Genomic DNA, 16,443 nt, shown 5'->3' with positions numbered 1-16,443 from the left:
GCCCGGATCCGGGCGAGCTCGATTAATGCACCTGTTACGAACTATTTCGATATGATAATCGTGGCGCGCGCGGCCCGCCACAATGCGACCCGGCCGGATAGCAATAATCTCGAACGAGCGATTCGATCAAAAATTATCGACGGTTCGCCGATGGAATAATATTTACCTTAAATTGCGTTCCGAACAGGTCCCCGCCGCCCGACAGTTTTCGTGCGTGGCCGATAGATTAGCGCTTTTCGCGATCGGAATTTTCGAGTCGTACCCTGTTCGTGCCCTTTCCATATCAACCCCTATCCACCCTCGCACCCTGTACCACCACTCTCCCGCGCTGTAGTCTTCTATTTTGCAATAGACACGTTCATTTCGACGTTCGATCCTATCCAGGTATCGATCCGGAGGTTTTTCCTGGACAATCGAAAAGAGGACTTCGAACCTCGATCTCGTTCCACTCGATCTCCTTCTCTGTCTCTCGGTACTCTCTCACTCTCTCCTCGCACGATAAAATTTGTTTTCGATTCGATGGTCGGCGGCAGTCGGAAAACCGGGCGAAAAACCGAGGACCATCCACCCTGTACGAATCGATGGTCCATGGAAGAGTAGCCATAAACGATCCGTACGATCGCAAAGTTTCGAGACCAATTTAGTGCTTGGCCGGTAGTCGCGCTCCAGATAGCACGCCCCTTGGCCCGCGCCTTCTGTTTTCGCCGAATTGCCGACCGCCACGTCGAACCAACTACGACAAAGGAGCCAACCGGCGTTCGTACATCTTCGAACCGGGACGCCTCTTTATTCGAACGCGGAACCGGGTCCAGCTGGTCCCCCGGTCTCTTCGAAAACTATTCGCCGTTAACCCGTTTGCTTCGTTAGCCAGTGTATGCCAGCTATTTTCCTGGTCAGCGCGGTCGCAACCTCTGGAGAATGTTTGGAAACAGTCCACTAAGAATTCGGCACCGAGTCTGTAGGAAACGTGAATCAACTGTTACGCTATTACGACTCCATTGCTATTCAACATGCTTTAATCGATATTCTGGTGAGGATAGGGTAATCTCGGGATAGATGCACCAGTTGTTATTGTGGCAATTCGGGACGATTTTAATCTGTATTTAGCGTGTCATTTACGCTGAGGCGAAAGTATTCGGACACCCTTTAAAACAGAATAACTGTTTTATAATTGTTTCAAACGATCTGTTTTTTTATAATCAATTAGAAGCATTGGTTTACGAAATGATATGCAAAGAAGATTTTCGAAAAATTATAATTTACAAGGTTACATGCAAAAATAAAAAAGGCATTTTTTTAAACTTTTTTATTTGGGCTCTTAATGGAAATCAAAGTAGGGAAATAATCAACTAATATTTAAAAATGACTAGTAGTCTTTTTGAATGTTAGTCATAGCAAAATAATCATTAGTCCAAACTAATCGACAGTCAATAATCGACTAGTGAATACTAATTAATAATATTAATGTATGTTAATCGCACAATAGTGACTGATGCAAGAACACTGACTAATGGCTATTTTGCTATGACCAACATTCAAAAAGACTATTAGTCATTTTTAAATATTAGTCGATTATTGCCCTACTCTGATGAAAATTTAAAATATATCTTTTGTCGATCTATGTTAGTTATGTAAAACTTTTACTGATTTAACGTTACCTTTTATCAAAGAGATTTAAATAATCAATTCAACTATGCCTGTCTACACTTTCAGTTCTTTTTAATAAAATTTTTATAAACGGAAAAGAAAATGTGGTGCATGTATCCCGAGATTATCCTATCCAGAGCAGTTTCGCAATATTTTTAGAACATTAAAAATGGTAAAAGGAGCAATCTGAAACCGGTCGTTTGATCGGCGGTGGTAGGTTTCGTGTAAATAGAAGAACGTTTGTCCATTGTGCCGGTATAAATTTGAGATTTAGCAAAGTTGCGAGGCAGCTCGTATCCGGGAAAGTTTTGGTGGGAGCGATGGATCCCGGGCAGGGCCTCCGGCTCGTCTCGGCGTCGTTGAAAAATGATTTTCACGGTTGGAAGGGTATCGGCCCTCCTTTTCCGAGAGGCGTTACGGAGAAGCATCCGGTGGCTCGTGCGGAATTTTCTCATGGCGAGAGATGCATCTACTACGCGGTGGCTGGACGTACGCGTTTATTTAGAACGGTAGCTGGCTACAAGCGCGGCCGCATCAGAAGCACCTGCCGCGCCACGGCTGCCCAATGATAATTTATGATCGAATATTAAAGGGCCGGCCGATAAACAGCCGCGGGGCTCGAAACCTGCCTCTAAATCCTGGCTCGGGGGCTTTTCTTGCCCCGCGAAACCCACGACCCGGGTTACACGTAATTGGAGCTGGCAGTATTTCCTCTCTGGCCAAAGGATATTGCGAAATAGATCGTCGGATACGTGTCCTGCAATCGCCGGGACTAGACTTGGACGTCGCTGTTCTCTGTGATCCCTCGATCCCGTCAGTAATTCTTGTGTGTCGATCGTCGAGATAATTTCTGCCGGCGAATTCTGTCGGTAAAATGGCAATTCATTTAATAAAATGCCCAAATATGAACCACTTTTTGTTGATGTCATGTTCTAATTATTTTAGAGTGCTCTTTTTCCACCAAAAAATTACCAGTTGCAGATGCATGTCCTCCCTATAAGATTCTGGGGTCAACTTTGTTCAAAAATTAATACAGATTGGGAAGTATATTTTTTTTTGTGGTGTGTCATTTGTAGGTTCCAACGAAAAGGGTTCTTAATATGATACGTACACCTTGAGTCCCTAATATGACACCTAGTGCCATATTGGGCACCCGCACCAGGAATATCAATAGATATTGATAGTGCCATATTGGAAACTCCACGTGGACTGATAATACTAGCTACTGACAAAGAGAAAATGAATTTCATCCCAAAGCAACAGTTCGCAAACATTCATATAAATAAACTGAAACTACAGATATGTTCAAACGTTTCAAAATAACCACAGAACTATTCAACACGTGGAGACACAACTGGCGGAGGATCGATACTAAAATCTATAGATTGATGCGAATTCACTGCGCACATTTTCTCATTAGAGTGCGACTTCTCCTTTACAAGATATGAGGTAGTGCCATAATAGGCGACTATACCATATTTGGGCACTTTACCCTACGAATTGTACGAAGATATATCTTTATGTCGAAATTTATTGTTTAAGTATACCCACGCAATGGCTTTAATAATTCCGTTTTTGTGCACATAAAACTGAATTCAGAACCTAGAATAGTAATATCTTGAGATAACCGACTTTAAGGGTTACCCCGACTCGCGTGCGTTTCTAATTCCCCGAAGTAGAATAAGCAGGCCATGGTCAGACACGTTATCATCGCTTCAAATCAACGAACGGCCTCTTTTGCGGCTACACCACGGTTCCCAAACCACTCCGCGGGCAATACGCGTTACTTTAGTATTGTATTAACTGTCCGTCCACAATGTTTACGTTCTCGTTATAATTATTATAAAAATAAACGGGGTGAACATTTCAGTAGAGACTTCAAGTTCATCGGTATAGGTTTCCCGGTGTTCCACTAAGCGTTAAATAATCGCGCCTTTGTGCGCGTTACGCAATAAATATCAGCTTTGCTCACTCGCCGGCCGTTCTGACAAGCTTATTAGCGCGTAACGAAGACGCAATGATATTGGCCGGCGGTGGTGTTTGCGGGCATTGTTTGCTCGGAGCGCGCGAGCGGCTCGATTCGACTGGTTTAAAGGGCCGCTCTGAAATTATCAGAAGTATCGACCTCCTGATTTATACATTTTCCTATTCTGGGAAGCTTCGAGAATAATTGAAGCCGTGGTAGATGTTGGAATCGCCTGAAATAGTCGATTTTGAACGGGACATAGGGTCATTCCATGCCAAATCGATCACTTTTTGCAGACACCATCGTCGATTTTGTTGTAAATGAAATATGCTGTAGTCCATATGAAATTAGGGGTAGTTTAAGTCATCATCTTGCCGGTTTCGAATTTTTTTAGAAATGGCAGCCATTCAAATTTTTTAATTTTTGCCCATTTCGGCGAAAACCGGCCTCGCTTACGAATTTTTATCTCGGGAACTGTTTGTCCGATTGAGCTACATTCTTTTTTATTTTATGCGGAAAGGATTGGGCCATTACAAAATAATTTTTTTAACCTCGAAAATCAACTTTATAATGTCGAAAAATTTAAACAAATTCTTTTTTCACGTTCTTTTCGATGAGGGGCCGGAGTGATTTAAATTTCGAAAAAATATGGTTATATTCCTTGAAGTTTCCCCTTTAAAATGATCCCTTGAAAAAGATGGTATCATTAAAATCCGTTGTCTATACCACTGGCCTTGAGAAAATACCAGCAGACTGTGTACGACTTTGAAGGCCTGCCATTTCTAAAAAAATTCGAAACTGGAAAAATGATGACTTAAACCCTCCCTAATTTCACATGGACTACAACATATTTAATTTAGAACAAAATCGACGATGGTGCCTGCAAGAAGTGATCGATTTGGCATGGAATGACCCATGGATTAATACAAGAACTACATTTCCTGCCAGAATGACGGATTTCAGATCATTTCTTTTACGATTCCTGAAGTTATAGAAATAGTTTCTTGAGAAATTTAATATACTTCTTCATTCAAGTACGCATTGATGATCCTTTCCACTGACTGCACACCTTGATCTCCTCGTATCTACTTTCTCTTGAAATTACTGTATCACGAGGCTTGTCTGATCATCGCCGATCGTTTCCACTGTCTCCAAACGGTGATCTGATCCCACCCGGTACATCTTCGCATTCGACGACGCAAATCTGCAGTGGTTCGGTGCAGCGCGGCGCGTAGGAATTAATAGAGCGTTATTTTTTAGGGGATCGAGGGCGTTGGTTCGGTTTCGTGATACGCGGCGGCCGTAATTTTATTCAAATCTCATGCAGATTGCTCCGTTATCGGCTACTTTTTCAATTACGTCGCGGCAGGCTATAAAGCGTAATAGAGAGGAGGCAGCGCGTGGCGCGGCGCGGCTCGGCTTGGCTGCGGCCACGCCACACCCGGAAACTTTTTCTCCGCGTGGCCGCCACCGCCTGCCAAACCCGGTCTAAACTTTAAGCGTGAGATACGGGCGGCCCCATTCCGCGGCGAGCCTCGCGCGATCCTTCGTCGTTATGTTTCCAGCGGCCGAGCCGAGCGAGAACGTCCGATTTTTATCCCGATTTTCGGTCCTCTGTGGCTCGTAACGCCGATCCGCCGCGACCTCCGGCTGACTAATGAACGCGCCGCAGGATCCTGGATTCCCCTAGGCTCGTCCCATCCTCTCCCAGTCGAGGAGACAATGTTTTCCCAGAGAGTCCTCGCATTTTCTCCTCCGCTCTGGAAACTGGACCGCCATTCGTTACGCGCGAGCGGCGACTTCGCGCTTCGCGATCTAATTTTCGTCGGGCGTTTAATCTTTCCGCGTGGCCCCACCCTCCAACACTCGAGGAGGACATTCTCCTTTCGTTTTAACGCCAGACCTCGCTGAAAAACAAAATACGATAGGGTGTGGGGCGACGACGACGACGACACCCTGGCACGCGCCCGAAATTTCTTCGGGAAACGAGAAACTCGCCGTTTCTCTCGCCGCCTCGGGATATTAAACGCGCGAACCCGACGATTTACCGGGACTCCCGGCGTTCATTGCATTCGCCCCGAACCGTTCTGGGTTTGCATGATTCGATGGTGGCGCGAGATTCGATGGAAACGAAGATTAAAGTCTTGCGGAGGTGATGTGCAATCTGGTGATCGAAGAACAACGTTATAACGCGATTCGTACTGTTTGAATTTCTGTTGAAAGGTTGCTTGCAAATAAATCTCTTTAACCAAATAAAACTTTAATATAAAAACTATTGCAATGGTATATACATTAAATATAAACAAGAACTTTGTTATACTCTCTTTCAACTCAATCTTACACGTGCACACTCGTCTCTGTGCTCAACGCATCTGCTCGACCCACGCTGCAACTTCCCGCTCATTCAAACCGCTCTAAGATACCAACCTAATCCATTCGCTCGTACCAACCTGACATGTCCGTTCGTACCAACTCTCAGGAATTATTTATTCTCCGAACACATACAATTCTTGAAGAAACACTTGCCGAAGCACTTCGTCTAGTTAGGCTAGGTTATAATGATAAATTATAAACCCAATTAAGTTTATAATGATGAATACGAGCATCGCCTCTGACCAGCACGAGAGCTAAAATTCCCTCAATTTAATTTAGTCGGTCTCTCGATAGCAGTTGCGCGTGAAACTAGCAAAGACTGGACTAAAAAGTTTGTTCCAATTAGCCGCGGCTATTAAGCAAACCTCCGCGAAACGAAATTTAGTGTGACGATAGCATCAGCGAGCCGGCACGGCAATAATTTCACCGTAGCGAGCGGTGGGTGTTGAGCAAAGCTGCGATATACATAAGTAGTATGTCGACAGGCATAGTTCGACATGGGGGGTCACGCTACGCGACCGATTCGAGCGGTGCTGTCGCTTTTCCGGCGATAGGGAATCACGTTTATCGAGTTTAAGGGATCGTATCGAATCGACGGATAGAATTTTTCCCGATTTTCGTTCTACATTTTGACCCGGCCGTGCTTTTTTTTTCCTCCCTCGATTCGATGTCGTTCCGCTTCGATATGTTCGAACACGATTCGAGGATCTCTCTTTTCCTTCGTCCGGCCGGGAATACCGTCAGGTGGTTCTCGTAATTTGTTTATACCGATGTGACAGACAGAGATGATGCGAGCCAGTGGGTAAGAGAGAGAGTTTGTTTCACAGAGACGATCCACGAATATATATATATATACATATATATGCTCGTGGAGTCTCTCCAGTTTATTAACTCTCGGGCTCGAAGGAGGAACGGTGGCCCGTAGGAGAGGCCCGAAGGGACGACTCGACTCTAATCAAAGGTTTCCCTTGATCTTGTGCTCGCAGGTCCACCGACGATCGTGGTGAGGCCGCAATCGCTGCAGGTGAAGGCGGGAGGCCCCGCGAGTTTCTACTGCACGGCGGAGGGAACGCCGACGCCCCAGATCCACTGGAGGAAGAACGGAAAGAAACTTTCCCGTAAGTTTTCGCCTTTCACCCTTTCCCCTCGCCGTCTGTCCGCTCTCGAAACTTTCCACGCCCTCGGTCCCGGCGGATCTACGTCCCGTATATCCGTCCCGAAGACCACCGGGCGCGACGGAGAACTATAAACCCGGTCGAAATCGCGATTATTATTTTATCTCGGTATGCAGCTATTTCAATGACACTTATACAAGAACGTAAAGCTACGTCCACGTAAGACAAAAGTCGTGTTTCTCGCTCTTTCGCGTGTCGCCGTCGGTATCGATCCTACAGCTCCCTTCTTTCGAACTAAATTTCGCGCTCGCTCGAGCTGGAAGGAAACGGTGCGCCGGCTGGCACCAGAAGTACGAGCGAGCGGCTCGTCCGGGCCGCACAGTTTCGGAAACTGACTGGATCGTCGCGTTCTAGAGAGAGAGAGAGAAGGAGTGACTCGGCTCTCCCGGTGGCAGACGTCGCAATTCTCTCGAGAGAGATTCGATTATCTCGACCGTCTCTTCCCTCGAGCGTAAACTGAGCGTCGCGTGTTTGTTCGCCGCTGTTGGTCTCGCTCGATTCGCTAAATCGATATCCGGTTCCTGGCCGACTCGTACGTCCATCCGTCCGCTCGAGGATGAAATCTTGCGCGTGAATTCGAACGCGATCGGGCACAGCCTTCAACCGGAAATCTCTCTCTCTCTCTCTCTCCCTCTCGCGCACTTGGCTTTCGTCACGCTATAACGCAGAATATCGCGCTTAGCCGCAGTTTCCTAAAATCTACAAGCATCACCTTAATCAACCCGGAAACTGTTTCGGAAACAGTCTTCGTAGACACTGCATTTTATTAGGGACAACCAGTCGTGAAGTATCCTTTCGTGAATTATGGAAAACGATGTAACATGTTCGTAATCTTAAAAATTGAATGTAAAACGAATGTCCTCAATTGATCCTAAAGGGTTAACTAAAGGGTCTGGTTTATCACGACTCAACCCAGCAGAGTTGTGCAGAATTACAATTGAATTACGCCCCAGATATTATAATTACAATGTAATTCGTAGTTGCAATTGGAGTACGATTATAAAGTAGCGTTACGTATTATAAAGGAGGACGAGGAATAGAAACAAGTATATGAAAGAAAAGCATAAAAATATATCGGACTTCTTCAAAGTTCTGGGCTATAATTTGGAGAGCTGTATTTTAATTATTGGATTGGCAAGAAGGTAATTTCGGTATTTTAAGGTGAAATAGAGCCCAATTTTTTTATTCAAGCAATGAATTTTAATGAATAAGATATTTTTCCTTTTGTTCGACGATGATCGATGATATATCGATGATTGAAATGCTTAGTAATCGATTTAATTGAAAGGTTCGAATTATGTAATTCAGTTACGAGACGTAGTTGAATTACTATGTAATTGAAATACAATGTAATTCAATGGTGTAATTGAATTAGCACAACTCTGTAACCCAGACCTCTTCTGCTTGTTTGAGTATCGTTCGGAGAAAAACGAACATAGACTTTCAGCCCAGAAAATGAAATCGGCCAAAAATCGCAGGGCCGGTTGCACCGAGTTGCTGCCAGTTCGACAAAGATTTTGAAACTACGTAGGCCCGGTTTTGATCGAGATTTTAATCGAGTTGACGGCGGACCGCGGAGCCGCTGGAAAACCCGGCAGAGGAATTTATTCGTGGGAAAGGGAACGACCCGATTAACCGTTGAAAACCGTAACACCACCGCGAAAAATCGCCATCCTGCCCGGTTAACGTCGAAGCGGTGCGCTTTTGTCCGGCGCCCGGCGATTGTCACCGATCGCGAACACAACCGGTTCGTCGCGTCGAAATTCGCTAATCCGCCGTGAGAGAAACAACGGCGCGTGACAAAGTCGATCGAGCGTATTCCACGCTTACGCCCACGAATCCCGTTGAATCGGGTTCGTTCGCACCTCTTTATAAAACACCGGCGTTTATCAGCGACGCGACTACTAGATATCTACCTTCGAGCATGTAGATAACGGGAGACTGGGAGGCGTGACACTTTCGCTGGATCAAGACTTCCGTGACCGCGTTTCGCCGTGACATCTATCGATATTTTTCGATTTATCGTGGTGGGAGAGCGGGGAATCGTGATTCAGAATTTGATTTAATGGATAGGGGTGGTTCCCGGGTCAATTGGGAACCGAGAGCTGGCAGTAATATCGAATAGTGACCGCTTGCCCCGTAATATCGAGTTCAACTCGCGTTGAAGACTTTCAGCAAAATCCATTAGATACGTGTGGTATTAATTTCTTTCGAATGCAGATTTTCCTATTTTCGGTATTCGTGCATTTGAGAAGATATAAATATACAAGTATATCTTCCAAAATCATAGTAGGGTGGAGTGGGGTAAGTCCGCCCTAGTTTTTGCAAAGTTCGACTTTAAACTGATGTATTTTCAGTCTGGTATGTGAAAACGTTCTTGGTATCAAACTCTTGACACAGTTATTACTGATGAATTAGTTTAGGTTGGATTCTAATTTTGCTGGAAAATTATCATTTTGATAGGATATTGTGCAAAGTGCCAAGTAGGACGCTCTGAGAGTTGAAAATGCTTTCGAACCTTGTTTCAAGAGAGTGCTACGGGGCAAGAAAAAAATTATTATCAAGCCTGCTACAAAATGCTTTTTATTGCTTTAAATATATTATTTAGTTTTATAGTTACCCATACAGTACGGACTTACCCCACCGTGATAGTACGGACCTGCCCCGTGTAGTAATATTTACGGGGCAAGTGCGTCTTAGTGTTTTTCATTTAATGTATTTAATTTATATGTAATTTTACATTTAATGTAAATCTACATCAATATTTGTTGTACTTACCTAAGATAACACACAACACAGAATATATTAATAACTTATAAACTATTGCACGTTCCGGATAACCTCAAAGTTGTACATGTACTTCGCACGTGACTGTTTGGCATTGGTTGATTTAAGCGAGGAAAACACCTTTATCCTTGGGCGACATCTACGTAGAATAGTTCATACTAACTTACGCTACATTAATAAATACAAGTCAGAAAAATTTCGTTCATATTATAATAAAAATAACCAATTAACGGGCTTACCCCACTCCACCTTATTTTAGTCATTGTAACGGTGAATCTTCCAGCAGCAGCCAAAGAAAAGCTCGTCTCGCAGAATATGTAGCTCGTGCGGGATCATTTTGTTCGCGCGGGCTCGAAGAACTCCTGTCTGATGATTTTACGCGCGCCAACGGGCCTAACTCTTCCGTGTTTGTTCCACAGAGTCGCAGAACCGGTACGAAGTGCGGACCTATGAAAACGGAGTAGCTCTATTGCGGATCGAGCCTGTCAAAGCGAGTCGCGACAACACGAACTACGAGTGTCTCGCCGAGAATGGAGTCGGAGACGCCGTGTCAGCCGAGGCGCAGCTCAAAGTCTACGAAGGTGAGTGTCCTCTCTTCCGTATCCGTTCCACGCGTTTTCAGGTTCGATCGGTGCGGCGAGACTGTCGCGAATACCGACACGGACGGTTATTAACCTAATCCACGCCAGACACGGGCTTGGTAGAAAGTTAATATTTAACGAAGGCTCGCCGAAGTGGCAACAGCTGCCGCCCCGCAGCTAACTCGATCGGAGAATTTTTGAGCTGCGGGGACGGTTTCGGTCGAACGCTTTCTCCCCCCCGGTCTACTTCCGTTGACGAACGAATCCGTCGACGTCGTCTTCGCGAGGTGGACGACGCGCGCGCTTGCCACGCGGCAAAAAGAAAACGATCCAAGTTTCCCGGCGACCCGCGAACGACGCGGCCAAGATAACGAGCTAAATTTCGTTGAAATTAAACGAAGTCTTTCTTCTTCCGTATTCCGGTCCGGGCGACGGGTTTTCTCTTTTTCTCTTTCTATTTATACGGAAGAGCGAACAGCTTAATGGCGCCCAGTTCGGCGACCAGGCGGAAGGCGACGTAATAGAAAAAAAGAGAAGGAGGTGGGCTCGCGCGGGCCCGTGCGCCGCTACAGAGAGATGGAGAGAGAGAGAGAGAGGGAGCTTACCCTTTTCCGGGAAGAATCTCTTAAACTTTCGCGAAACGCCTTAATTGGCTCGGCCAGCTTTTTAATTCGATTCCAACTCTGCTCGCCGGATATTTTTGCTCGCAATTTCTCGTATTCTTCCTGCTGCTGCTGCTGCTGCACGCCCCAGAGAAGAAAAAAAAACGAGAGAAGGGTGGAGAGAGTGGGAGAGAGAGCGAGAAGGTGCCGCGGCGTGGAGTCGTTCCGAGAAGCTTCTCGTTTTCGCGCTTCGTTCTCCCCCCCCCCTCTCTCTCTCTCTCTCTCTTTCTGTCTTGTTTGTCTCGCTTTATATATCCCAGTCGTTCCCGTTTAACCCTCTTCGGGAGACACCGCGCGGCGATTCACCCCGCACCGAAATCCACCAAAATTCACCGTTCGCGCCCTCTTTTTTTCCACTCTGCCGAGCTATTTCGTGTCAATGCCGTCGCCATCCGGCGCCATCCGATCCCTCGTAAATCACGGATATTCGTTGGACACTCTCAAATTCGTCGGTGATTTCGATGTATTTGTTATCAAGCTGATTCCACGCCAGGTGGCCGCCTTCCCACAGGTGAGAAACTTCCGCAAACTCTTAAAATTTAGAAGAACCAACTCTTCGACAAAGGTATTTCTCGAGGTAAGGAGTAAGAGGGTTCGACATCAATTCTTTCGAGGAAATAGCATTAGGGAGATGAATGTCGAAGTCAATCCGCTGTTATAATGTCTCCGGAGAACCTTCGGGTTCCGTACAAATTATTAATTGAATGTGCACTCAGTAGATGCACAGACCAAGAGTCGATTCAATCGCTCCTTCCTTCTAAAGAAATAATAGGTTAATTTTGTTCTTTATTTACAAAATCGAAGTCGATTCGATCGATCCTGATAATAGATTAATTTTGTTCCCTATTTACAAAATCGAGTACAATAAAAATCAGTCAATCCGCGATGAAGAAATCAGTCGGTAGGCGTGGCGCCGTTGCGCTTGACTCTCAACGAAGCCTGAATGTAAGCCTCAATGTAAGCTTTCCCCTGGTCTAGATTCAGGAAAATTAGCGAAGGGATGAAGATGAGAATAAACTTGAAAAGGCTAAGAACCATGTGAAAATGAGTGCAAGAGCATTGAAGAGGTTCGAAGTCGGCTGTTCCCATACCAGTAGGATCGGCTTCTCGTTTCCACCGGAAGAATCGGGAAATCGAGTGCCGATGGGAAGGTCCGGAAGCCTTAGCAAGGGCGGAGCAGGTCGGTCGGGCAAATGGAGCCGGTCGCGTAATGGGCCACAAGCCCCCGAGTATTTCGGCATCCACTCGACCATTGACCGTACGCGCTTCCCTATCGAACGCATCGGCACGATAAATGCCTGGTAGCTGGTATTAAAGCCGCATTCGGCTAATGCGATTAATCGAAGCATGTAATGATGCAATGATGAAACAACGCAACATCGTTGAACGCGGTTAAAATTACACAGCCGGAGCCGGATGAGAACGCGCGGGGGATCGATAATCGGTTGCCGGAGAGCAAGCAAACGGGGGTCCGTCCTGACGGAGCAGCTCTCTTCTCGTCCGTCGACGTAGAGGAGAGAGAGAGAGAGAGAGTCCGAGTCGTCGCGCTTACGTCGGACCCTCGTCAGCGAGTTCAGCCCCCGAGCGTGTTTCCGATCGTCTCGCGTCCCGCGTCTCGATTTTGTTAAAAATTCAACGTTCGGGGCGGTTGCCCGAATTCGCCGAGTCATTGACCGGGGCTCTCTCTCTCTCTCTCTAGCTACCCGACCCTACCCGATCCTGAAACGTTTTCCTACCAGAAACCAAGCACCCTTAAGAAATATCGCAATTGTGCGAACATCTACAATCGCTGAACACATCGAACCGACACGCAGATCGAACCAGGTTAACAAATAATGTAAGCAACGTAGTAAAATAGCTGAACCCTTCGCACTCGGAGCTATTTTAACTCGAAATTAAACATTTCTTCCTAGCTAGAATGTTTTAGTGACGCCTCGGAGTCGCCATTCCAGTGCTGAGGGCTAAGATAGAAGACTGAACGAGAATTTCGTCTTTTCCACAGTCATTCGGAATTTACTTTGTCGATACGCTGTATATCTTGCGCCGGCGGTCACGGGAGCCAAGTTCTCGCGATCCAGGAAACTCGCGATCGGATTATGCACGGTCCGCTCCGCTTCTTAATGCCCGGTACGTGCCTCGCAAACCCGGCCAGCTCTCTCCGATACGTTCGACGCTTCAGGAATCGTTACTCCCGTCGGAAATTCTCTCCTGCTCGGCCCTGCGGCCGATCGAACAGTTGCCCCGCACTATTTTCGCGCGTCGTATCGTAAAACTTTACGTCAGAAAACAAGGTATAACCGCGGACGCTAAAGATTTCCTCGAACGACTCGAGATAGCATCGAATAGCTGGCCGGTTCGCCCGTTCCCGAGCACCGACGAGATCAGATAACGATACCGAGGACTCGTTGGAATACTAATTCCCCTGTTCGCGAGGACACTCGCCACCCCATTCGCTAATAGAAAGAATAATCGCTCTTAGCGTTCCTCGCCTCCTGACAGTTCGACGTATACTATTTCGGTGTTTGATGAAAGCTCCAGCGGCTACGTCACTGGCCTAATCTATAATACAGCGTTGACCGGCTAGGTTGCTATTGTCGGATCCATTAAACCAGGCATGGACATTCTTGTCTCAATTGAGACAAGACCGTCCCCACTGTAGTGCCCACTGTCCCTCATCAACATCCGCCATTACTATCGAGCAACCCTCGTCCATCGGAGCTGCAAGGAACGCCACCGAAAGGAAATTTGGAGGAAGAAGCATTCATTTGTAAGGCCCCAACCGTGCCCAACACTGCCTTATGGTATTTACAGCAAGAATCATCTGCGCGAAGATCAAGAAATGAACAACAGTTTAAAAAATCATCCCTAAATAATTCATTAAGGAAACCCTCTGTTGAACAGTATGTAACTAACAAATCTGTACTGCGATTTATTATTTAAAAGAGCTTGTACACTTTTAATATACAATAAATACCTATCTATATACCAAAATTATGGACTATTTATTTAAACCCCTGTCATACTCTTAAGATGGCGAAATTTCAGAAATGTAAAGATTGCAGCCGAGTTTTCTTTGAATTGTACTTCTGATTTGGAGTTGCGAAAATAGATGTCCATGTCTGACTTTTCGTTGACATATACTACTGAATTCCGTGCCACCTCCTTGCCCAACATGTTCTCCTAATACTTTTTCAATTTTCGGCCGTCTGGCTTGACGTTGACTTGTACTACTGAAATTTCGGATACCTCCATCGATATCATGTTCTCCTAATACAAAGTCCAATTTTTCGAAAAATTTTTGAAAACCACTAAAAATTGAATTTGTATTAGGAGCACATGATATCGAAGGAGGTGGCACGAAATTCAGTAGTATAAGTCAACGACAAGACAGACGGTCGAAAATAGGCGAAAATTTTCGAAAGTCCCGAAAATTGAACTTTGTATTAGGAGAACATGATGTGCAAGGAGGTGGCACGAAATTCAGTAGTATAAGTCAACGACAAGCCAGACGGTCGAAAATGGCGAAAATTTTCGAAAATCTCGAAAATTGAGAAAGTATTAGGAGAACATGATGTCGCAGGAGGTGGCACGAAATTCAGTAGTATAAGTCAACGACAAGCCAGACGGTCGAAAATAGGCGAAAATTTTCGAAAATCCCGAAAATTGAACTTTGTATTAGGAGAACATGATGTGCAAGGAGGTATTCGAAATTCAGTAGTATAAGTCGACGACAAGTCCGACGGCCGAAAATTTTCGAAAATCGCGAAATTTGAGAAAGTATTAGGAGAACATGATGTCGCAGGAGGTGGCACGAAATTCAGTAGTATAAGTCAACGACAAGTCAGACGATCGAAAATAGGCGAAAATTTTCGAAAATCCCGAAAATTGAACTTTGTATTAGGAGAACATGATGTGCAAGGAGGTATTCGAAATTCAGTAGTATAAGTCGACGACAAGTCAGACGGCCGAAAATTTTCGAAAATCGCGAAATTTGAGAAAGTATTAGGAGAACATGATGTCGCAGGAGGTGGCACGAAATTCAGTAGTATAAGTCAACGACAAGTCAGACGGTCAAAATAGGCGAAAATTTTCGAAAATCTCGAAAATTGAAAAAGTATTAGGAGAACATGATGTCGCAGGAGGTGGCCCGAAATTCAGTAGTACAACTCAGCCACAAGTCAGACCTCCGAAAATTGTCGAAAACTCAACGATAATCCCGGCGCCACAAAAGTGTTCAAGATAAGAAACGGGAAGGTGTGTGAAGGAAAATAACTTTGTTACTACAAAATAGTGGTTGTACAACAGTTTATTGCAACTTATATAAAAGTACAATACATTAAAAATAAAAAAGACATGTTTAAAATGGAAGATGACAAACTTAAAACGTAGTAGGATTTAATAAACAAACTGCCATATTCAAAATATTTTTTATTGTATAATATATTAACAACGTGTTATACGTGCTATGGCTTTCACCGCGGAGAGCCCGTAACGTAGACACGGGAACAGACGAGCGGCAACCTGTTCCCTTCGTAGGATTCGTGATATATCGCAGTGGAGGACCAAAAACGTGGTGTTCATTGAGCGTAGAAGCAGATTTCAAGATAAATATACCTTATTAATATTAAATATAACATATATACAAGGAATAGTTAATAAAATAAGAAAAGAGTTGACTCTAGATGTTCAAAACGAAAGGGGAGTTACAGACTGAGTTTCCAAGGGAGGGCAGTGACAGTGGCGATGATTCTTCGTTGTCTTCCGACGATGTTCTTCTTGAACGGCGGCATTTTGTGTTGGTTATTCCAACAGACTCGAACGGGGAAGGGAAGTAGTGGTCGTGACTTTCACCGTGCTACAGACACGCACAAGTTTCCAGTAAAACTACTACTGGGTCGACTTCCTAAAGCTTAGCCTGTATGGGAAGCCGTGTTCTCTCCAAATTCTGCATTTTTTGCAGGGCTTTTTATGCGGGAGGGTGTGTATTTTCACTAGCGAGAATATTATCCATCTTGCGTGGGTTGAAGGAACCCCTGCAGGGTTTGTTTTATGCAGCGAGAAAGAGTAAGGCCCAAAAATCATTTATAAAGGGGCGATGAAACTAAGTGGTCCGTCGGAGTAAGGTCGGCCGTGCGACAGACAAAGACAGCGGCAGATCCATTGGTGGGGGCGGCTGCGTTAAACATCATTGGTGTTGTCGATTTGTGTAATAAATACTTGTATCCGTGTCGCACGATCCTCTTCTCGTCGTC

The 16,443-nt window shown here is 45.2% G+C and overlaps 1 protein-coding gene across 9 annotated transcripts in view; it reads left to right on the top strand.

Moving 5' to 3' along the window:
* The window catches only part of Lar (tyrosine-protein phosphatase Lar), a 413,198-nt gene that overhangs the window by 274,743 nt on the left and 122,012 nt on the right, over positions 1-16,443 (top strand). For all 9 annotated transcript variants that reach the window (XM_076437440.1, XM_076437441.1, XM_076437439.1 and 6 more), the window contains 2 exons: positions 6,973-7,104; positions 10,368-10,529. In XM_076437440.1, the coding sequence (XP_076293555.1) occupies positions 6,973-7,104; positions 10,368-10,529 (294 nt within the window). The remainder of the gene's footprint in view (positions 1-6,972; positions 7,105-10,367; positions 10,530-16,443) is intronic.

This window comes from Lasioglossum baleicum, chromosome 13 (assembly GCF_051020765.1).
Source record: "Lasioglossum baleicum chromosome 13, iyLasBale1, whole genome shotgun sequence".
NCBI classification, from domain to species: Eukaryota; Metazoa; Arthropoda; class Insecta; order Hymenoptera; family Halictidae; genus Lasioglossum; species Lasioglossum baleicum.
Note: the sequence above shows the minus strand (reverse complement) of the source record. Positions and strands in the feature narration are given on the sequence as shown.